Here is a 23,016-nt window from a genome sequence, read left to right on the forward strand (position 1 = left end):
GCACCCAGGAGATCCTTAGATGTCACCTTTGTCCTATTCCTGTGCTGTCTAGTTGAAATAGTTTGAGAGCACCACAGAAAGACAAAAGGCGCATGAGCCCTGGCCCTTGACGTGCCCTGCTAAGAGCATGATGTGTTTTCTTCTGCCCCCAGCCTTGTGCTCTCAACAGCTTTTGTCATCAACGCTTGATTAGGCCACAAAGCCAGACTGTAATTTCGGAAGTCTCACAGCTAAGCAATCCATCATTAGCATCCAGCCAGCTCTGCCACAAATAACACCGCGGATGTGTGGTTTCAGGTAGGGATCGGCAAGGTTGCTTCACAGAAACCTGAAGGCTGCTTTTGCTAACAGCACGTAGCTCTCCAAGGAGTTCCCTGCGTGAGTACTGGTGGTAAGATTTGGCATCTTTTCTGTAACTGTCTGCCCCCTTATATCTTCAACCTTGGATCCAGGTTCCCCTCAGCTCCACGTGGAGACATGTTGTTCAACATGAAACTTTCGGTCTTGTACAGTAACCCAGAGTGACCATGGCCTACTGCTAGTGCCAGGTGGTCACGTGGCTCTGCCACCTGACCTCATGCTCTCTCCACGTCGGAAGCACTGAAGGCCTTCAGCCCTGTCACAAGGCCATGTTCACACAGGATGAAGACAGTGGCCACAAGGATGCTCACTAATTACAGACTGAGCGCCCAGAGCATTGAAAATGACAACAGCAGGCTCAGCAGGTTCTGGCTTAAGTCATCAGCCCTCAGTCCACCAATGAGAAAGCCAGGCTATTTATATGTATCTTTTGAAAGCAAGCTCATTGTGAATGGACAGCAGCTAAACTTTAGTCCCCTCAATGTGTGTGTGTGTGTGCTGTTAACTGTCCCTAAACAAGCTGCCTAGTCACGGCCAGCTCCCTTTGGCCCGAGGCATATGGATTTTAAGTTCCAACAATGGAGCCCTTACCTGTCTTGCTCAGAATATATGGCTTAGTCTCTTTTTCTACTATTTCCATGCTAAGATGTCAGGGAGGCAACTTCAGAAACATCTGGAAACCCATGAAGTTCCTGACTGTGGTCCAATGAGCACATGAATGTTGCCTCTGCCCGCATGGATCTCTTGGGGTTCTGTGCCTACACACACACTGGCTGGGGGCCTGGTCCTGGCCACAGCCCCTGTGGAAGTTGGTCTCTCCCCTCCCCTAGAAGAGTTGACCCTCACTGGGTGCTCTGAACTTTCTTATCGAACACTGACCATCCAGCTCTTCCAGCCAGAGCCAGGCCTGGGGTTGGAGATGGTAAACAGGTAAGCACGGGGCACTGTAGAGAGCTGAGCACTCGCTGGGCAGTTGAGGGCTTGAGTCGGCCCCACACCCCAAGTGGCCAATGACTCTGCCTGACACACAGGCCTGGGCCCCGCAGTTCAGGCCAGTATGGGAAGCTCTATGTGTGGCATAGTGGGGTGAGGGCCTGGTGGCAGAAATCAAGAGTTCCATCCAACCCAGAGCTCAGAACCTTTGTCTAAGCAGCTGGCTCGTTTTATACTCAAGCTCTGTCAGGAAATAACCCAACCTAATAATACCCTACATGGCTCATACCCATGTGAAGATGAGACATCCCCATTCAGACTTTTTTAAGTTTTGGATTTTTTTTTTCAAGACAGGGTTTCTCTGTGTAGCCCTAGTGTAGGGACCAAGGAATGAACGTCTACCTCAACAAGACACTTCCCCTTGGCCTCTTAGGAGGCAGCATGTTTGAGGGCAGTTCAATGAAAGCGGCACCTCCTGGCCATCGACGCATTTCCCTGGCCCCAGGAACCTGGCTCTGCCTCATTCCAGGGCATGAGGCCCACGTGGAACCATGACTATCACTCACTGGCCAGCACTCTAGAGCTGCTACTAAGATCCTAAGTCTCACCTCACAATGCCAGGTCCTCCTTGGCCTTCCCATCTTACAGGTTCCAGTATCCACTCATCCCCCAAACCCATCCAGAAGAAAAGCATTCCTCAGTGAGAGGCTGGGGAGCACAGTGAAAACTTTGGTTTCTGCAGCCAAGGTGCTAATATTCAGGCATCTGCACTGGACTGCCCTTGGGGTCCTGGCAGGATACGTCCTCAGCGGCAGCCACTAAGAGCACCTCCTATGCACATTCGCTATGTTCCCTTATAAAAGGTGGACCTTGACCACCTCCCCATGTCTCCCTCTGTCTCTCTCTTCTGCCACTCTTGTCCCCAGGGATCTGTCTCCGTCCCCTTCTCTGTCCCCTTTTCTGCCCTTTCTCTCTCCTCTTCCAGTAAACCTCCCATGTGAGCCCTGTTGTATGGTGTGACTCCTGGCCATTTTTTACATTATAACACAAAGAGCCTGGACTTGAATTATGTCTGTCTTTTTACGGAACGTGTAACTTGGACCATTATGCTAAGATATCTCCAAGTTAACAAATATAAGCAAATGGCAGTGCCTGCCACGGTTCTCCCATCAAGAGAAAATGACAGTGGAGCTGAGCTCAGTCGTATCCTGAACTCCTAGTGTGTGGCGGGCAGACTTCTGGGCCTTGAGAGCAGCCCTGTGGAATTTGCAGTCCTTGAGGAATTTACATTTCTGTTATGGGCGTGATACACTTAATCGATGGCCCTGCAGTTGCCATTTATTGATACCAACTTCTCACGTTGTTGAGGCGTCCATGGGACGTACTTTTCTTTTTTTCTGTAGGTCAAGTAACTGCTTGGCTACACACTGATTGCCCAGTGTGCTTTCTGAGCCGTGAAAAGGACTGGGCACTCTGTGGTTCTTTTGAAGGTTATGTGTCTACCTTCAGTCATGCTTCTGTTTCTCACACCATCCCTGACGACCTCGGCTGCTTCTCCAACTAGAGGAAGCTTGTCCTCCCTCCACCTCTACCCCACAGCGCATCTGTCCAAAACCTTCCTCTTCCCACCCTGAATGTAGATGCTCTCCAGGGCTCTTAAACTGTTCGTGAGCAGGGTCCAACTCCCAAGTCTAAACTAGATCCTCCCTACCCAACAGCATCTGGTGAATACGATGTGTGCTGGGTACAACCTCACTTCTTTGTCTTGGTTAAATAATATGTATCCCAGTAAAAACTTGGGGAAATTCTGGGTTCTCGTGCTCAATGGCCTTGTGACTTTGGCTTGTTCGTTTGTTCTTAAGGCCTTCCCTTTGAGGAGCATAGTGGCCCCAGGGCTGTCTAATGTATGTGCCTGTTGTTCAGGATGCCACTGCTACTTTTAGCCTCTGAGCTCACCTTCACCAGTCATTCACCAGGGATGGAGAGGTTTTGCTCAAGACCCTACAAACCATTCTTAAAATCGGTCCATTCCATCTAGTGTTCTCCCTGCGTGACACAAACAAGGAAACCAGGGCAGGGAAATGACCTGGGTCACAGCAAAACTGAACCACCCACACAAGCACACCGACAAGTGGATCGCCAGCTTACACCAACACCTTTGCGAGTCAAGCCTTCTTCCTGCTTACGCTAATACATGCATGCCATTTCCTGTGACGTCTGCAGCCTGTGAGGGACAGCCTGCTGACAAATGTCGAAACCTACACAGAGCATCAGGGAGAATCGAGCCAACCTAAGAGGGGTGCGCCTGAGAGAAGGCTATTTCCACCAGATGTTACAGCCCCATCGTAGCTCTCAGGTCTAAAAGATGCGGTTATGGGGCACATGTACATATTCTTCATACATAGAGTCCAGGATGACAGAATCTGGATTAAATTGAAGCTGGCATTGGAGTGTGACAGATATGACAGGCTGTGGTCTCTGTAAGAAGCCAAGCTAAGGCCAGACATTCATAAGAAAGAATAAGCCTCCATATGATTATTGGGGAACTGAGTGATGAGAGCCCCAAAGAGCAAAGAGCCAAAAGAGTAAAAAGAACAACAACTACATTTAGGCTCGAATATCCCTAGGGTGTAGTGGGAAGCGGCAGGACTGCGTCCCGCCACCCGGCCACCGGCTAGCTTTACACCCGAAATAATTACACGGAAACTGTATTCTTTTAAAACACTGCCTGGCCCATAGTTTCAGCCTCTTATTGGTTAATTCTCATATCTTCCTTTAACCCATATTTAGTAATCTGGGTAGCACCACGAGGTGTGGCTTACCAGGAGAGATCTTAACCTGCGTCCATCTCGGAGAGGAGCAGCATGGAGACTCACTATGGTGAATGCCTGAAGAGTCTCCCCCACTCTACTTCCTTGTTCCCACAATTCTGTTCTGTCTACTCCACCTACCTAATTTTCTGTCTCTTAAAGGGCCAAGGCAGTTTTCTTTATTAATAATGAAAGTAACACATAGACACTCCTCCATCACTAGGGCCCGAGAAAGTTGGGGGATAAGCAAAACCAGATATGGCTTCTTTAAGAAACCATCGTACAGCAGAACACTTAAACAACCTTTTCCACAATAAATAGAAACAAACAACCAAACAAAAAGCTACGTAAAAATGTCTGCCACAGTGCAAGGTACCAGCATGCCACAGCTAGGAAGGTTGAATGCATTTCCTAGTCACACACATCCGTCCGTGCTGCGAGCATTAGGCTTGGCTCTCAGGAACCAAAAGCTGGCAGAGCCAGCTGACATAGCCATGGGGAGGACCCAGCTGTAGCTAAGCAGTTTAGAGTTTGCTCTCATGGTCAAAAAAGACTAGAGATCCACAGTAAAAGAGATCCAGAGGGGGGTGCAGAACCTCTAAACAGGTTCTAGTGTTTTTAAGACTGGTGTGGGCTTAAGAAAGAAAAGAAAACGGGTGTAGACAATCATGGAAAGAAATAAATAGCTTAAAAATAATGAAGTCTTGGTGTGGGACAATGGTCTGTATTCTGTCAATTATATTTTAAATAAATGCTGATTGGCCAGTAGCCAGGCAGGAAGTATAGGTAGAACAACAGGAAGTAGAGGTGGGCCAATGAGACCAGGAGAATTCTGGGAAGGGGAAATCTTGGTGTGTTGTCCTGTTGCAGCTACAGAAGAAGCAAGATGTAACTGCCTCGCTGAATAAGGTACTGAGCCACGTGGTTAACATAGACAAGAATAATGGGCTAATATAAGTTGTAAGAGTTAATAAGAAGCCTGAGATACTAGGCCAATCAGTTTATAACTAATGTAAACCTCTGTGTGATTTCTTTGGGACTTAATGATTGCAGGAACCGGGCAGGACACATAAGATGGGAAACAGGGCCGGGCGGTGGTGGCGCACGCCTTTAATCCCAGCACTCGGGAGGCAGAGGCAGGCGGATCTCTGTGAGTTCGAGACCAGCCTGGTCTACAAGAGCTAGTTCCAGGACAGGCTCCAAAGCTACAGAGAAACCCTGTCTCGAAAAAACCAAAAAAAAAAAAAAAAAAAAAAAAAGATGGGAAACAGGTATGCAGGGAGTCTGGATTCTGTTTGTTGCTATATTGATTTTGCATTTTTTGATTGCTGATAAGCTGAGAGACCTGGAATTGAAAGAGGGACTATTAAAATAAACCAGCCTAAATATTTTAGGAATGCCTTAACTTTAAAATGGAATTCAAAATTGTAAAAGATGCATTGCTTGGAGAAGAGGCTTTGTTTTTGTTCCCACAGGAGACAAGAGGCTGTGGGTTTCTTCCTGGTTACTATGGATCAGGTTTGATCAGGGGCGACCTCCTGAATTTTGGCAGGTGATACTCCATCAACAAAGATTACAGCTGGTCTCCCCAGGACTTGACCAATATCTCAAATTTTCTCAGGGACCCTAAAGATGCCTTCACTCACAGACAACAGGAAGCCATCTGGAGCACATGTTGCCCACATTCCCTAGAGATGGCGTAGGTGGTCTTTGGTTGTTTGGTGAGTTATGAGTGTTGGAGGGGGATAGAGGGATATAGGGTAAAAAGACAACTATTAATCTCAGATATTTTACATTGGCATGGATTTTGGTATATTGATATAAATTTAAAGTTATTTTTGTTACACTGTATGTATGTTTCTCCTCCTGTTTGGGGCATTGTACTTATGCAGTTCATTTAAAAATTCAATGTAGAGTTAAGAAATGAGGTGAAGTGTAAATCTAATTAATCTTTATCACTAAAATTTGGGAGTCAAATATTAGCGTAAGAACCTGAAAGAGCAGAGCATGGGGAACAGACACTAGGTGCTTCCTACCTCTTCAGTGATCCCCTCTTCACTCTGCCTTATCACTTCCTGTTTCCTGTCTGTACAGACCTCCAGGCCACTATGGTTAACCAGTGCCAGCTCTAACCTCTGACTCCAAGTAAAGTTTATTTGTCAGAACACAGAATATCCCACAACAATGAGGTTAGTAGTTAATCTATAATAATCAAACTTGTAGTCAGATTCAGTATGTTTTCAAGGTTAACAGATATATATTAGAGAGATAAATGATTTTCATACACTTCAAAGATCTGCAGATATGGCGTTCATGATGTTTTGTTAACTTGGGGTTTTATGTGACAGTGAGACACATCTGCTCCTGGAAGCACCAGTTTACTTCCTTTTATGAAGATGCGCATTGAAGAAACTCCATATGGAGTTTGCTTTCAGTGTGGCAAGGACACATGAAAGACTGTAGAACTTCGCTAAAACAAGGCAAGACAGTCCTTTGAGATTCCTGCTTCACAGAAGAGTCTGCCAGATACTCTAGGCCTGTAGGCTGGGATGGATGCCCCAATGTTGCAGATGAACTTTGGGTGACTGTCCAGACAGCCAGATGTCTCTGTTGTTAGGTATATTACATCCTTCTGGGGTCTTTGATGGAGCTAAAGATTAAGTAGTTAGACTTACACTTAGCTATGGTAGAAAGTAAATTAGATATAAAACTTTGGAATCACTAAGATAAGATAGATAATGGAGTATTTTCACTAAATTTGCTAAATACAAATGGACTGAATATTGTTAATAAATTCTTACTTGATAACTGTTTTTGTTATATATAGTTTTACTATTTAAAAATTAAAACCTTTCATTTTTATTTTGACAAAAAGGAAGAAATGTTGTAGAATATTAGTTAGAGATGTGTTACATTTGTTTATGCTGTGGAACATTTGTTTAATGATGCAAAGATGGGTTGCATTTTTTTAGGTTGCATTTGTTTAACTCTATGAAGCTGTATTACTTTGCCTGTCTAAAACATTTGATTGGTCTAATAAAGGCTGAATAGCCAATAGCTAGGCAGGAGAAAGGATAGGTGGGGCTGGCAGGCAGAGAGGATAAACAGAAGGAGAAATCTGGGAAGAGAAGATCAAGAAACAAGAAAAGGGAGATAGGAAGACTCCAGGGGTCAGCCACCCAGCTACACAGCAAACCATGGAGTTCGGAGTAAAAAAAAAGGTATATAGAATAGAGAAATATAAAAAGCCCAGAGGGAAAAGGTAGTTGAGGTAATTTAAGAAAATCTACCTAGAAACAAGCCAACCTAAGACCAGGCATTCATTCATAAGAATCAGTCTCCATGTATTTATTTGGTAGTTGGGTGATGGCCCCTCAAAGAGCAAAAAGTAAAAAAATAAAAGCAAACAACACCTCTCTCTCTCTCTCTCTCTCTCTCTCTCTCTCTCTCTCTCTCTCTCTCTCTCTCTCTCACACACACACACACACACACAGAGAGAGAGAGAGAGAGAGAGAGAGAGAGAGAGAGAGAGAGAGAGAGAGAGAGTTGGGCTGTTAAGAATGAAATGGTCTAACCTCTTCAATAACTGACTTCCCCTCTCTGGTTCATCTGACCACACCCATTGTAGCCAAGTCATCGGGGTAGGGGTGGGAGTGGGTGGCTCGTGTCTGTGCAATGCATGGATGGGTGTGTTCACACGTGAGGAGTGAAGCAATACCCTGCCTTTCTATACTTGCTGTCCTTTGGCCTTGGACAGACACTAGAGACCTTCTGAATGGCTCTGTCCTGACTCCTTCCAGGACAGCAGCTTAAAGTCCCAAGTCCACAACCCCTGTGAATGACTCAGAGATGTGCTTTTAAGCATCTTCATAGTCAAGATGCCTACTGTAGTCAATGGCAAAAGAACACCTTGAGTCGAGTGCTTTCCTTTTGGGACCCATGAGTTTCCCATCTTGGAAACTCAGATCAAAGTTGACAAGGCACAAGTGAGGAAATGTATTCCTGATGAGGGCTGTTGCTCACCTTAGTGTAGAGTCTACTCTTGGGTTTGGGACCAAGCCAGAGCCATTCAGCCTTTAATAATGCTTGTTTAAAAAAACAGCAACGCTGGGCCTGGAGAGATGGCTCAGAAGTTAAGCACACTTGTTGCCCTTGTAACAAGTTTAGTTCCCAGCACCCACACGGTGGCTCACAGCTATCCGTAGCTCTAGTTCCAGGAGGTCTGATGTTGCCTTCTGACCTCCACAGTTAGTCAGGCACATGTATGATGAACATATATATGCAGGCAAACACACACACACCAAATAGTAAATCTTGAAAAACAAGCATTAAACCTAGCACCTCTACAGCCATTGCTGTGCACACGAGAGTCGAGTGTAAGCCATGAATGCTGTAGCTTCTTGTTTTGCACACAGGACCAGGACATACCATGCCTCTGTGCCTTTAGCTGAAGAAGGGGCAGAGTTCACCAAAGAATGAGACCTCAGGATAAGAAGCCACCAAGAGTCAGACAGTGGTGGCACATGCCTTTAATCCTTGCACTCAGGATGCAGAAGAAGGTGGATCTCTGTGAGTTCAAGGTCAGCTTGGTCAACAAAGTGAGTTTCATGACAACCAGAGCTACACAGAGAAATCTTGTTTCCAAAAAAAAAAAAAAAAAAAAAAAAAACAAACAAAAACTAATACATACAGAGAGAGGAAGGCAGAAGTTTTCCCAGTTGTAATGCTAACCCACCACTGTGTGGTGAGTTATTGATCGCTTGCCCTGCTGTGGCTTAGGCAACTCCATCAGCAGGCACTGTCACCATCTTGGAAGTAGGGACTCTAAGTACAACATTAGTTCTTTTATATGAATTTCTCCATGTTTGGTACCTTAGCCTCCTTAATTTCAATCATTCTAAAGGTGAGTAAACATCCCTGGAAGGCAGTTTGGCAATGTGAAAAAAAAGAACCCTTTGGCCCATTCCAATTTCTAGGAACTTATACAAGAAAACTCGTTGGAAAGACATAAATATTTATGGACCCAAAATTATTTTAGGGTTAATTATTTTGAATCAGAAATTAACCTAAAGGTCCAAAGAAGAAGAAGTCTGTCCAGTATGCTATCCACCTACAATGAAGTGTATTCATCGTGGAAGCACATTTAAGACATGGGAAAGTTCTTAAGATGTAAGATTGGATAAAACAGTGGAAGGTGTGACCCAGTGCTGCTGAGCTCACTGGCACATGGTGAAAACAGTTTCAAATTACAGTAAAATATTAATAATGGTAAATCAGTAGAGCATAAGACTCTTAATCTCAGGGTCATGGGTTCATGTCCCACGTTGGGTGCCAATATGTAGGCAGAGGCTGTTATTTCATGACATCTCACTGACTCTGCCTTCTTTCTCCCAGCATTCAGTTTAGCTTTCTCACTTAGCTCTATTCTACCCTGTCATAGGCCCAAGCAGCTTCTTTATTAACCAATGGCATTCACAGCATACAGAGGGTAATCCCACGTTGGGTATCTCTAGATATTTTCCCCATTTTCTGCTGTGGGTGGAATCAAAGGTCCTACCACTGAGCTGTATCCCCAGCCATTAGGGGGTAAAGGTTTTTAGGAGTTTTGTTTGTTTCTGTTTCTGTCACTGATTCCGCTGACCACAGGAAGAGTGTTAGTGTCCCCAGTCACTGTGCTTAGGGAACCAGTCTCCAGGATTAGAAGAGGATTTCCCAACACACTTCCTCTGAAGACAAACTCTGTAAGTGAAAACTTTTCATCAAAGAGAAACTGGAATTTACAAGCAAAGGACCAAAAATGAGAATGGTGTCTTAGAGCTACTCTCACTGTGGTAAACACCATGGCCAAAAGCAGCTTAGGGAAGGAAAGCTTTATTTCATTCATTATTAAAATATCAGTTCATTATTAAAAGCAGTGAGGGCAGGATCCTGGAGGCAGGAGCTGGTGCAGAGACCATGGAGGGGAGCTGCTTACTGGCTTGCTTCCCATGGCTCACTCAGCCTGCTTTCTTTTTTTGTTTGTTTTCGGGTTTTTTTGTGTTTGTTTTTGTTTATTTTGTTTTTTGAGATAGGGTTTCTCTGTGTAGCTTTAGAGCCTGTCCTGGAACTCTCTCTGTAGACCAGGCTGGCCTCAAACTCAGAGAGCTACCTGCCTCTGTCTCTCAAGTGCTGGGATTAAAGGCATGCACCACCACACCCAGATATATCTGTTTTTAACACCTGTATTTTTTTCTAGGTTCAGTGTATTTTGTATTAGGAAGCAAAGACAGACTGTCTTTTATTGGACAGGATGATTTTCTAACTTGTTAAAATTTCATATAGATTATTTTTATTCTTCAAAAATTTCATACGGTGCATTTTGATCATATTCACCCTCACTTCTCCCCCAGACATCTGTATTTTGTTACAGGTATTTTCATATATAGTCTCTCATCTGAAATTCCTATATGAAATAGGCAAGTTACTGCATTTAAGGCTGGGGATCCCAGATATGGAAAAGGAATGTGGCTCCATTCAATACTTTTCTCATTCCTGTGACCACACGCCTGGACAGTTAAGGGAGGAACAGTCCATCTTTACTCAGGTCTGAGGATGCAGCCTGGCGGTGAGGGTGCTGTGGCAGGATCCCATCCATGGCAGCTGGAGGAGGTTTGCTCGCAGCTTAGCAGAACAGGAAGTGAAGAACGAGGAAGGCTGGTGTTGCTGTGATACTTTTTCTCTTTCCCCTTCTGTATGTGTCCAAGTCATCAGACAGTGCCCCCAACATTCAAGGTGAGCCTCTCTCTCTTCCTCAGTCAACCCTCTCTGGAAACACCCTCAGAGACAGGTGTAGAGGTGTCTCCTGGGTGATCCTAAATCTAGTCAAGTGGGCGGTCATGATTGATCCTTCCTGTGACTGATCCAAGTTCATGAAACCATCACTAATTGAGCTGAACCAGCTGTGGGTTCATCTCGGGCCCTTTGGCTTACGCTGTTCCCTGAACGCATGACTCACGCTCTCAGTAATAAAAACTGCGATCACTCTGAACACTGCTCCATGGGACCCCTAGGACCAGATGTTTGTTCCTCATTCCCTCGATCCTTGCCACCACCGTAAATAGCTCCTCAGCTGAATTTTCACATTGGACAAAACTGAAACTAAAAAAGGTTTAGGAATTTGTCCAATGTCACGTAATAAACACTGAACTTGAGACTCCAATCAATATTGTCTGTCTCCAAAGCTTGGGGCAGAGAGTTTGTCACCAAGAGTGTTACTAACAAAGAATGGGACTGGGAGGGGATTAATATCTATGCTGAACCCGTTGAGCATTCTTTCTTAATGCGAGGGTGTTTATGTGTGTGCAGATATCTGGGTATATTTATGGGCACACAGGCCTACACCTGTAGGCCTGAGAACAATCCTGGGTGTCATCCTCCGGAACACCATCTACTTCCTTTCAGACCAGGGCTCTCATTGGCCTTGAGCTCACCAATTGATCTAGGCTGACCAGCCAAAGAGCTCCGGCCATTCTCCTGTCTTCCTTCTCTGCACAGACATCGCAAATACACACCACCACGCCTGGCATTTTTACCTGGGTTCTGACATTGAATTCAGGTCCTCATGCCCGCAAGATTGCTTTACCAATGGAGCTATCTCTAACCCTTGGGACATTTTTAATAGTTTTTGAAAGGGTAAATAAAACCCTAGTGATCTGTGTGGGTCTGTGGCCTATGTGACCACCCACACAACACACTCAGAAGGTCCTGTACTTCACTATGGCTCTGTCCTCATCTTGGAAATTTTTAAAAATTTATTTATTTTTATGTGGGGTTTTGACTGTGTGTATGTCTGTGTGAGGGTGCTAGATCTCCTGAAACTCGAAAAATGCTCAGCTGTGAGCTGCCTTGTAGGTGCTGGGAATTGAACCTGGGTCCTCCAGAAGAGCAGCCAGTGCTCTTAACTGCTGAACCATCTCTCCGGTACCCCATCTTGGAATTCTTAATAATTTTATTTTTGTACGTATTTTGTAAGTGAAGTCTGGGGAAACATTGGAACAGGTCTGTGGGCAGAGGAGATAGGTCAATAGGCATGCCCACACTGTTCCGTGGTGCCCCATTAATGAGAAGTACTTGCAGTACTCATGACATGCAATCCCAGTTGGCCATGATATGTGGGACACAGTACCAAGTATGGGTCTGTGTGTCGTGGGGTATTCATTAGAGAAAACTGCTTGGGCATGGATTTAAACCCATAAAAAAAATCTTTGTTAGCTGACTGGCAACTTCACTAGGTGCTCCAGATCCCAATGCAGCATCCAGCCTTTCTCAGGTTGTGCTCTCAAGCACAAAACCCATGTTCTGGGTTGACACACTTCAGTTAAATAGAGCAGTTTGCCAGAAGCAGAGCTACAGAAGCTAAAAAGCATATTAAAGACCTTTGATGGGTTAGGTCTTTATTTTCATTCTTGGCACATGGTGCTGTCTATGTGCAGGGTCTTAAAGCCTGAATGACACTTCCATCATGGAGTCAGTTGTGTTAAAGTCAGGTCTGGTCCCTGTCACAAATGACTGGGTTACCCAGTAGAGGCCGCACTTTGGTTTCTAACCGGACCATTCTCTAATGAGGAGAGATGGTAGTTGTTCTGAGAAATGCATCCAAGCACAGAATCCTCTTATCCCAGCTTATGTCAATTGTCTGCGTCAGCCAATGACAGCCTGGAAGTGATGAAGAAGAAGAACAAATGAGCCACCCCTGCTTCCTTTCCTTTCAGGCCCCCGCCCCCTACTCCCTCGCAGACAGAAGTTGAGCTTTGGGAAAATACTCAGCAGAGTTTTAAACTAGCCCTGAAAGCCCAAGTGGTATTTTGACAAAACCCAGAATCTCGAATGTTCATATGGGTGATTTTTGTGGTTGTGGGCGTACACGATCATTAGAGAGAGAAGTGTACCGTGAACCTTGAAACAACACAGCGCCAGCTATCAGCATTACTCATTTACAGCCTTGTTTCTGCCCCACCGTTCTCTTCTGTTACCTGCCTGCCAGGGAGATTTGCTCCTAAGGAAAACAATTTCATCCTGAGTCAGTGAGTGCCTGGCAGCCCTTGGAGGTTTGTCCCATTCACCCTGTTTTCTTTCTGAAGAAATGACGTGGGTGACTGTGATCTGGGCAGGTCTACGAGAGGACTGAGTAGAATGGATCATTATATTTACTTGTAGAGTTTAATATGAGTACTAGATTTTTCTTTATAAAATATAAAACATGAAGGAAATAGAAAATCACACAGCCCTAAAATAATCCAATATGTAAATATTTTTACTCATAACAGGTTGCTGGTTAGCATCCCCACCCCTGCCACAATTGATGAAAAGACCAAGACCCCGTTATCGGTAGAGTGTTCACCTGCCATGGGTGAGGTCCTGATTCAGTAAACAGAACTAAAAAGACAAAAACAGAAACATAATTGCATAATTTTCTAGAAAAAAATATGTTTGCCATTTCATAGACAAAGGCTCTTGGCTGTGGCACAGAAGGGTGCTATGTACCTGGACTGACGAAAGCCAGGCCTGTCACTGGGGTGTCTGAAAGGGCTACGGTGTTAGCTGTGGGGAATGGAAGCTAGAACCTTACCCACACCATCCCCAGATGACACTGCCTTGTCAGCCTCTCATGAATCATGCATTAGTAAATCTTTAGCAGTGAACTCTCTGGGAGTTGAGAGATTAGGGCTGACTAGTATTGTTGGAGATCTCTGTGGCATCCACATGAACCCCCATGGCCCAAAAAGAATAGCTGGACAACCCTCAGAAGTAGGTGAAAGCATATATTTATTTTCTATCAGAAGAACAAACGCAGTTATGAAAAGGAAGAAAACAGGCAAGGCATAGAGGAACACATCCATAATCCGAGCACTCAGGAGCCTGAGCCGGGGGGATTACAGAGAAAACAGACTGGGCTGCGCAGCAAGACCCTGCTGAGGGCATGGATGAGAAGGAAGAGGAGGCAGTGGCGGAGGCAGCAGAGGCAGCAGCAAGCAGTGGCGGTGGTGGCAGAGGAGAGCGATCTGTTTGCCAGTGAATGAGGGCATTCGCTTTCGGCTGGCACTGGAATGTAGGGCTGAAGCCATGTAGGGGAAAATATGATCAGGTTCTCTCACTTGGTTCTGCCGTCGACATTTACATGAACCAAGTAAGATAATGGTGTGTGTTGGACATTGGTTTCTAGAATCCTCCTTTAATCCATTCACAGAAGGCTGTTATGAAACATAACATAGACACTACCGGCTCTGGTTATGCAGAAGTAAAGAGCAAGTTTCAGAGGTTCATAGATGAAAGGCCTCTGTGTCCTCTATTTGGAAAGGGGAAAATAGTCACAAGTATAAGTTAAAGTTGTCGCAGAGCCTAGTAGCAGATCTAAAAAAGCACCAGTAAGACCACTTAATTGGAAGAGGGGGAGAGAGGTGTTAGAAAAGAAGAATTTTAATCGGTATTAATGTCATTTCCAAACTGGCGAGTCAATACATATAATTTAGAGCCAGTACATCTTGAGGCAGAAGTGTTATTATATTATTTATAATTACAGAGGTTAGTTTCTATAAGAACAAATGACAAAAAAAGTATTTGCTATGAAAGAAGGCAGTCCCAGAAGATCCAAGGGCTGTCCAGAGACAACTCCATGGCAGCGAGAAGGGACTGGGGGAAATGGGGTGACTGAGGGTGGCAGCCACATGTACAGAGTCCTTCTGGGATGAGGGAAATGTCTAAAGTCAGATACAGTGACAGCCGCGCTGCTCCATAAAGAGCTAAAATCACTCTGTGTCATGTAAGTCAAATATTTTACTTTATTATTGTTTGTTTCTTAAGAATTTCATACAAGAGTATTTCATATGTATTTCCATCTCCTCTCCCCTTACTCATGACCACCTCTTCTATAATTATCATTACATATATGCATATATGTGTATAACATACAGAGAGATTCAACCTATTGAATCGTGCCTCTCACTACTTTTGGAAACTTCATATTTGGGAAGTGGACTAGTAGGGTTTTTTTTTTTATATATTATCACTTCCTTTAGTTCGCTGTGACCAAATTGTGCATTTGGGACAGGAATCCTCCAGGACCGGTATTGGGGCCTTCTTGGCCTGTCCTGTCTAGGACATGATGTCATCTTATTCTTGGTGGTGCTGGCCTGAGACTCTTGGTCAAGACGCCATCACTAATGCCAAGCATGTGAAACAGAATAGTTTTGTACAGTTAGGACAATTATATAAGTGTGAGCATTTCTTATATCAGATGATAAACAACTCCATATTACTGGCACATAAATCAGTAATGACTGAGGGATTGCCACTTTTTTGCTTCACAGTTGAGGATGCTCTTGACTTTATTTCCTCTCTTTTATGTGGGTACACACATGTGAAGGCTGGAAACTGATGTTGGGAATCTCCCTGACTTCACCACCATATTTCTGGAGACAGGGTCTCTCAGTTGAACCCAGAGCTCATCGATTTGGCTGATCTGGCTAGCCAGCTTGCTCTGTGATCTTCCATCTCTGCCTCTGAGTGCTGGGATTATGGGCAGGCTGCCATGGCCACCCAGCATTTATGTGGGCTCTGGGGATCCGAACTCTGGTCCTCACAGCCACACAGCAAAGCTCACCCAGTGAGCCATCTCTCCAGCCCAGCATTTTTTTTTTTTAAGGCTTCAAAGCAAACAGCAAATAAATAGCAAGGATCTCTGCTTCCTTTCTGGACTTGATGTAATTACCTTACATCAATTTTCGGGATTATTTTTCCTAGCTTTGTGAAGCACTTTGGGTGTGTGCACCGCTTGTTGGGCAGGCAGTGTGCGCGATGAGGGGGAGGTTGTCTTTAAGAATCTTGGGGAGGAAAACTTGTCTGAGGAGAACTTTTATTGTTTATTATTTGGACTTTCAACATGAAAAGGTGAAGAGTTATTTTGGTGCCCTTTATTTCCCACTCCTCCCAAAAAGTGATACATGCTTTTCTACAAAATGGTTTGATTTTTCATCAGTTTTTTATATTTTATTTAGTCCCTTGAGAATTTTCTACAATGAAATTGACCGTATCCACCCCTCCCCCAGCTTCTCCCAGCCCCTTCACCACCCCGGCTTCTCTGCGCATTAAATTGGGTCCTCTTTAAATGTTCTTCTCCGCCTGTCAAGTCCAAGCTGTGGGGCTCATATGCTCTTGGGAATGTGGCCTCCCGCTGGCATACGGTCAGCCTCTCAGTGGCAACAACACTGTTTTTTTTAGAAAACCTGATTCCACAGCATGATCTAACCTCATGTGAGACCGTAGAGACCCAGGCACCATGCACACGGCCTGCCTGGGTCTGCGTAGGGTCCTCTGCATTTGTTACGGCTTCCAGTTTAATAGTATGGGATTCCCGAGCATGCAAATGAGCGGGTTCTCTTGATTCTTCTGCTTTTCTTGGGCTATCTTCCTTTGGATTTTTTGTTTGTTTGTTTTCGTTTGGTTCAATTACTATGTGTTAGCTTTTGGTTTATCCTATTTTATTATTTAATTACTATTCCTTAGAAGCCCATTGTTTTCTAATGAGAGACAGAAAGGGAGTGGATATGGATGGGAGGGAGGTTGGCAGGAGCTGAGAGGAGTAGAGGGAGGGGAAACTATAATCAGGATATATTATGTGAGAAAAAAATCTATTTTCAATAAAAAGGGAAAAAAGAAGAAAACCGTGATTCTTCTCCCAGCAGCTATCAACTGCTAAAAGCTCCTCGGTAGCGGTGGGGCTTCATGCCTGTCTTCTCTCTCTTGGTGGGATTTGGTCAGGCTGGAGCTTGTATGGGTTGTATGCACGTTGTCCTAGCTGCTGTGCGTTCCTATTGCAGCTGCCCTGTTACACCTGGAAGATACTGTTTCTTTGTACACACTTACTGATACTGTGTTTCTTTGCACACACTTACTGATACTGTTTCTTTGTACACACTCACTGATATTGTTTCTTTGTACACTCTCACCAGCTCTGGCTCTCACCTGGAAGATACTGTTTCTTTGTGCACATTTACCAGCTCTGACTCTCACAGTCCTTCTGCCCTTTCTTACACAATGATTCCTGAGCCTTGAGGAGAGTACACAGTATAGATCTCTCTCCACCTTGGCCAGTTGTGGATCTCTGTGTTATACATCTACTGCCAATAGAAGCTTCTCTGTTGTGGGCTGAGAGATGCATTGATCTATAGGTATAACAGTAAGTCCTTAGGAATCAGCTTAATGTACTATGTCCACTCTGCAGAACAATAGTAGTAGGTTTTTCCCTAGGGCCTGTGAGCTGTGGAACGATAGGATCTTGGTCCCCAGCAATTTGTGAAGCAGAACTTAAATACAATCAGAAAATGACTGGTAACTCCTTCGATGTTTGTGCCACTGTTGCTCCAGTGGGTACTGGTTTCCTTCTTAACTTGAGGTAAGGCAGTGGTGTGCCCCTGGGGTGTTGACTGTCATTGTTGCTCTACCTCCAGAGTGTGCTCTCCCTGGCCCCCAAGCTTGCATCTCCACATGACTTTATTCATAGTTGCTAAAGCAGATGGTGATACTGAGTGAGACAGCTACAACCCATCCTTTCCCCTGAGGTGACGGCCAAGCCACTCTGTGCATAGGAGAGGCCCTGCAACACCATCTCAGAGACAAAACCCCAGCTCTGAGATATTCCTCTCCTCTCGACTTCATAATGAAGGTTTGTAAATTGGTGGCTTTTGCTTCCTCGGGTAAAATGGAGCTATTTTAAGAAAAGGGGTGGCTCCTTACAGCTTTACTCGGTCTGCTTGTGCAGCTGTAACAGAATGCCACAGGTGGGGGAGATTTCTGAATAAAGAGCCGTAATTGACTTCTACGGTTCTGAAGGATGGGAGGCCCAAGCCACTGGACCACATCTGGTGAGGGGGCCCCTCACAGATTCATAACACAGTAAAGGCCAGCACTTGGTGACAGAGTTCTCTAGCGAGAGAGTGAAATCACCATACCTCCTTGTTTAATAACTCCTCACTCCAGGAAAACAAGGGCATCAGCCCAGTAAGGGGAGCAGACCTCTCATCGCTAGGGCAAGGTCAGGCAGGAGCAGGGCCAAAGGGCCCTCCGCAGCTATCTCATCTGCCTCCCAGCTCCCAGGCATCACAGTCTATAAATAAGAATCCCAGCTTCCTCTCAGACAGAAGCATAACTGAGTCAGCGACCCTGTTCCATATGGTTTAGTCTGTGGTTCTGATGCAGACAGCAGGCGGGTCCCTTGTCCAGAAAGAAAGAAACGGTGATAAAGAGAAAATACTGTTTTACACACTAGAGACCAGTCCAGAGCCATAGGTAAAAATGCAGTCAGACCTGAAGACAAAGGGCAGGGATGCAGATGTGGTTCAGCTGGTACACTGCCTGCCCAGATGCACAGAGCCCTGAGTTTGAGCTCCAGACACACACGTTAGCAATGTTAGCACGCATCTGTAATACCAGCACTGGAGAGGTGGAGACAGGAGCAGCATCGAGAGGTCAAGGTCACCTCTGCGTGCACAGTGAGTTCAAGGCCACCTCTGCGTGCACAGAGTGAGTTCAAGGTCATCTGATGCAAAAACAGGAGCTCATGATGTATTTTTCTCATTTCTTATATTCTAGAAACTTCGCAAACCAAAACATTGAAAAGCAAAACAATGCTTCGAGGAAAGACCCGCCCAAGACGACAATGAATATTTTAATCATAGGACTTGCATATATTGTGATAAAGATGAATTACTACCAACACCAGGGGTAAGGATGACTGAGATCTAGACCTAAAAACAAAATCTGCCAAAAAATGTTGTGATTTTAAGTTCATTTGCTTAAGTTTAAAAAGTGTCAGTTAACAACGATATGGAGTACCCAGTTAGCTTGCTGCATCGTTTTAATTTTTTAATTATTATTGTATGTTATGTGTATGGGTGCTTTGCTTGCATGCATGTCTGTGCACTAGGTGCATGCTTTGTCAGTGGAGTCCAGAGAGGGCATCAGATGCCCTAGGACTGGGGTTGGCTGGGCCACCACATGGGCGCTGGGAACTGAACCCAGATCCTCTGGGAAAGCAGCAATGCTCTAACTACTGAGCGGTCCCCAGTCCCCATTTTGATGCATCTTGATGTGGTAAACAGGGCACCACAGTTTGGCACAACACAAGGGTAGAACCGAGTCCTCTAAGAACCATTTCCATGTCCTGGGTTTTGTTTCTTGATATTCTGAGGCACACACATTTCTTCTGCCTTCTCTTGGTTCCAGAGTCTCAGTGAGGGAGCCTGAACTTAGCTGCTGGTCCTCCACCGTCTGTTTTCTTATAATCCTTATTGGTTGGAGATGTTGTTCAGTGGTAAGCATTTACCTATTGCATGTGACAGCCTGGGCCAGATCCTCAGCAACACCTCCCCAAATGTGTTTTTCTCAGACCAAATGATTTTCATTTCCTACGCTTTAAATCTCTCCCTCCCTCATCACTCAGAACCACTCTTCACGTGGATGGCTGTGGAACTCACTTTTGCTGCTTATTCCAAAGGTCCCTTAACCATCAGTCTCCTGGGGACTGGAGTACCCTGGCAAGCAGCCTCAGAGGAGAGAGACAGAGAGCACAGCCTTCAGAGGGAGAACGCCACCCTACTTTCCTTAGCGCGCCTGCCTCCAGAGCCAGGAGAGAGTGCAGGTCTGGTGTTTTAAGCAGCTGGGCTTTTTAATCTGTTAGAGAGGCCGGTGCTAAGATCTGGAGGGGTGAGGGCAGAAAGCGAGCTGAAGAGAGGCCACACAGTGACTCCCCAAGTGGGTGTAGAGGACATAGACACCCCCAGATCTGCTGCCCCCTCCACATGCCAAGGAGCTGGACTGGGAAGCACAATGCAAACTCTGTGGACAAAGGACCGTGTTGTTTCCCCGTGTGCCTGATGCAGGCACCAGCCCTTGACCCTGGGGGTGATAAATGGCTAATGTTTGAGTGAAGGGTTAAACAAGCAGAGGAGAGACAGCACGGGCCTCCCACGTGCCAAATCACCAGCTGCTGCCCAGGATCCCGAAGTCTCTGACTCTGTGGATGCCGGAGAGGCTGCTGCTGAACCAGGACCACACTGAAACTCTGCTGGGAGCTGGGGTGCTTTGCACGGAGGCCCGTGATGTCGAGGCTTAGGAGCGCAACAACACAAAGTCCACCCTGCGGAGGAGACCAACCAAAGGAGGAGCCGGCGGCCTCACCTCTGTCCCCAGGGCTGGCTAACAGGAAGTGGTGTCTGCCCACCTCCCCATTGGCCTACGCCACCATCTGTGTCTTCACTAGTCTTCAGCAATGTCAGCTTTAGTCAGTGAGTATCAACTACTCAAGGGTGGAAGAAGGTTCTTCCTCCTGTGCCCACTGAAGGAAGGGGAAAGACAGGTGCAGCTGCCTTTGAGAAAGGGCTTTCCCTGGCTTTGCCCACACACCACCACCTCCCAGCAGGGTGGCAGATGATAAGGATGGGTGATCGGATAAACAAGGTGAGGCATGAAATACAATAGAAGACATTGCCCTTAAAGAGAGGGAGTTCTGACCTTGCCAGACAATGGCTGAGCCTTGAGAATGCTTTGATAAGTGGAAGAAGCCAGCCCCACTAAGAGTGGATCTACACAGTCTGCTCACACAGGAGGGGTCTAACTCAGAGAAGGAAAGCAGTGGCTGTCGGGGACTGGGGGGTGGGGGATTAACTGCAGAGTTGTTTAATGGGACAGAGCTTCAGTTCTGTAGATGGATGATGTTGGTGAGTGTACTTAATGCACTCTTTTTTTTTTTTTGGTTTTTCGAGACAGGGTTTCCCTGTAGTTTCTAGAGCCTGTCCTGGAACTAGCTCTTGTAGACCAGGCTGGCCTCGAACTCAGAGATCCGCCTGCCTCTGCCTCCCGAGTGCTGGGACTAAAGGCGTGCGCCACCGCAGCCCGGCTGCACTCTTAACTGCTACCTTACCTATATCTCACTGCCATTTTCAGGACAATTGCGGGGCACCTGTAACCTCAGCACTGGGGAGGCAGAAGCTGGGAACTCAAGATGACGATAGCTGCATTGGGGCTGGGTGGGGAGTTTCTCCTCAATAAATACCTAAATAAACAATCAGCAAATAGCTGAAACTCGCTTTCATTTCCATAGTAAAGCTTCTCTGTAGGCTTCCAAAGCCTAAACTTCCTCAAAGCTGACCAGAAGGAGAAAAATGACCCGACCAGGTGCTCCAGTTTTGTAATCCTGGAGCTGTGGAGGGGCGAGCTGGGGGGAGCCGGTCTCTTCGGCTGCAGAGCAAGTTTGAGGACCCAGACATAAACTGTTTTCAGTCAGTTTTGCTTTCCCACACAAAGGTAGAGCGGTTCTCTGAGCTGCTGTTTGCAAAGTGGGGTCCCAGGACCAGCACAAGCATTTTAGACTGTCAAACATGAAGGTTCCCTGCCCCGATTTGGCTCTTAGCAAATCTCAAGGTGGTGCCTGGCGCCACACATTTTAACCAGCCTCCAGGTGACCACTCACGAAAGGAGTCCTCTCCAGCTGTTATGTGGGACAGTTGCACCTGCCCTGTCCGACAGGGTCTGGGAGCAGCCAGAAACAGGTGTCCTGCAGCAGGGTTTGAGCGACATTAAACTCGTTCCTCCAAGGGTGGAGCCCCGGCCGGCCCCGCCTCGCACTCCTACAGCCCCACAGGTAGCCAGCTGGGCAGGGCCTGGAAACAAAGTCAGGGAGGCTGCACTCCGGCTCGCCAGTCGCCAGCCAGGAACCTTGGAGTCGCCACCATGGGTACGTGCGCATGGGTAGCTGGGGCGGGGTCTCCGGGAGCAGGGACACTTCTGTCGCGCGCCCCCGCGCGCGGCACCGGGCGAGATTGCGAAGCAGGTGCCACCGGACGGGGAATGACTCCGTGCTGGCAGCAGGGAGCGGACTGGCAGTAGGCTGGAAACCAGGCACAAAGTTTTGAAGTCCCCTCTAGGTGGTCAGACGCCAAGGATGGGGGAATAAATGCGATACCCGCCTCCCGCCTCCCGCCTCCCGCCCCACGCCTGCCTCTTAGAGACTCCGGTTTTCATTCTCTCGAAGCCAAGTGGCTGTGGTCTTGGAGTTGGGCTGAGTTCTGCGAGAGATGGCAGGAAGGGGCGGTGCTGTGGGGTTTTTTTTTTGGGGGGGGGACCGTGGGGCTTTGCTCTGCCCGTGCCTCTAGCTGAGAGAGTGACCCTGGAATTCTCTAGGAAATCCCTGGCCCCAGGGTAAGTCAAGCCGCTTCTCTGTGACCTTCTTCGGGTTCTACCACAGCCCTCAGATTTAAAAGACACACAAATTCAGTAGCCCATCCTTGAGCAGTCCGGAGTAGACCTGCTCTGCTTCAAAGCAAGCCGGCTCTGGAAATGACTTAGAACCACAGACGAGGCCCTGAGGCCACCGGTCCCCTCAAAGCCGGGATAACAACGTGACTCTTCCAAAGCCCCGCGCTCGCGTTGATGGCCAGTGTCTGCTTTTCGGGCTGCGCGGGCACAGGCCGCTGAGAGCCCACGTGACCTGCTGGCATTGTGTTGATTTTACCTCGCTACCCTTCCCCTCCCGCCTCACTTCCTACTGGACCACACCAGGAGTTTTAGAAATAGCAGCAAGGGAGTGGGTCACACGTTGAACGTTGTCTGTAGCAAAGTGCTGTTCCGGAAAGAGTTCTCCTGTCATTTTAGACGGAAGGCATCAGGCTATGTACCATACCCTGCTTCTAAGAGGAGCTCCGGATCGCACTCCTCCTGACGCTCTTGTTACTTTGCTGGGAGCCGCTTTGAGCTGCTTATGTTGGACTCTGATGTCTGGTGCCTGGGTTATCACAGGATTCGCTTTGTGGGAGATGTGTTTTGCCCTTCTAACAGATAGCTCCGGTGAGGACAATTCTCAGAAACCTGGAAGAAAAGAATA

At 46.5% G+C, this 23,016-nt stretch overlaps 1 protein-coding gene across 1 annotated transcript in view; it reads left to right on the forward strand.

The window, feature by feature from the left end:
* The first annotated feature begins 21,776 nt into the window (after positions 1 to 21,776).
* Slc15a1 (solute carrier family 15 member 1) overlaps positions 21,777 to 23,016 on the forward strand; it is a 38,144-nt gene continuing 36,904 nt past the window's right edge. The window contains exon 1 of the mRNA XM_038310150.1: positions 21,777 to 21,870. Coding sequence (XP_038166078.1) covers positions 21,867 to 21,870 — 4 coding nt within the window. The 5' untranslated portion in view covers positions 21,777 to 21,866. The remainder of the gene's footprint in view (positions 21,871 to 23,016) is intronic.

Source organism: Arvicola amphibius, chromosome 13, assembly GCF_903992535.2.
Source record: "Arvicola amphibius chromosome 13, mArvAmp1.2, whole genome shotgun sequence".
NCBI classification, from domain to species: domain Eukaryota; kingdom Metazoa; phylum Chordata; class Mammalia; order Rodentia; family Cricetidae; genus Arvicola; species Arvicola amphibius.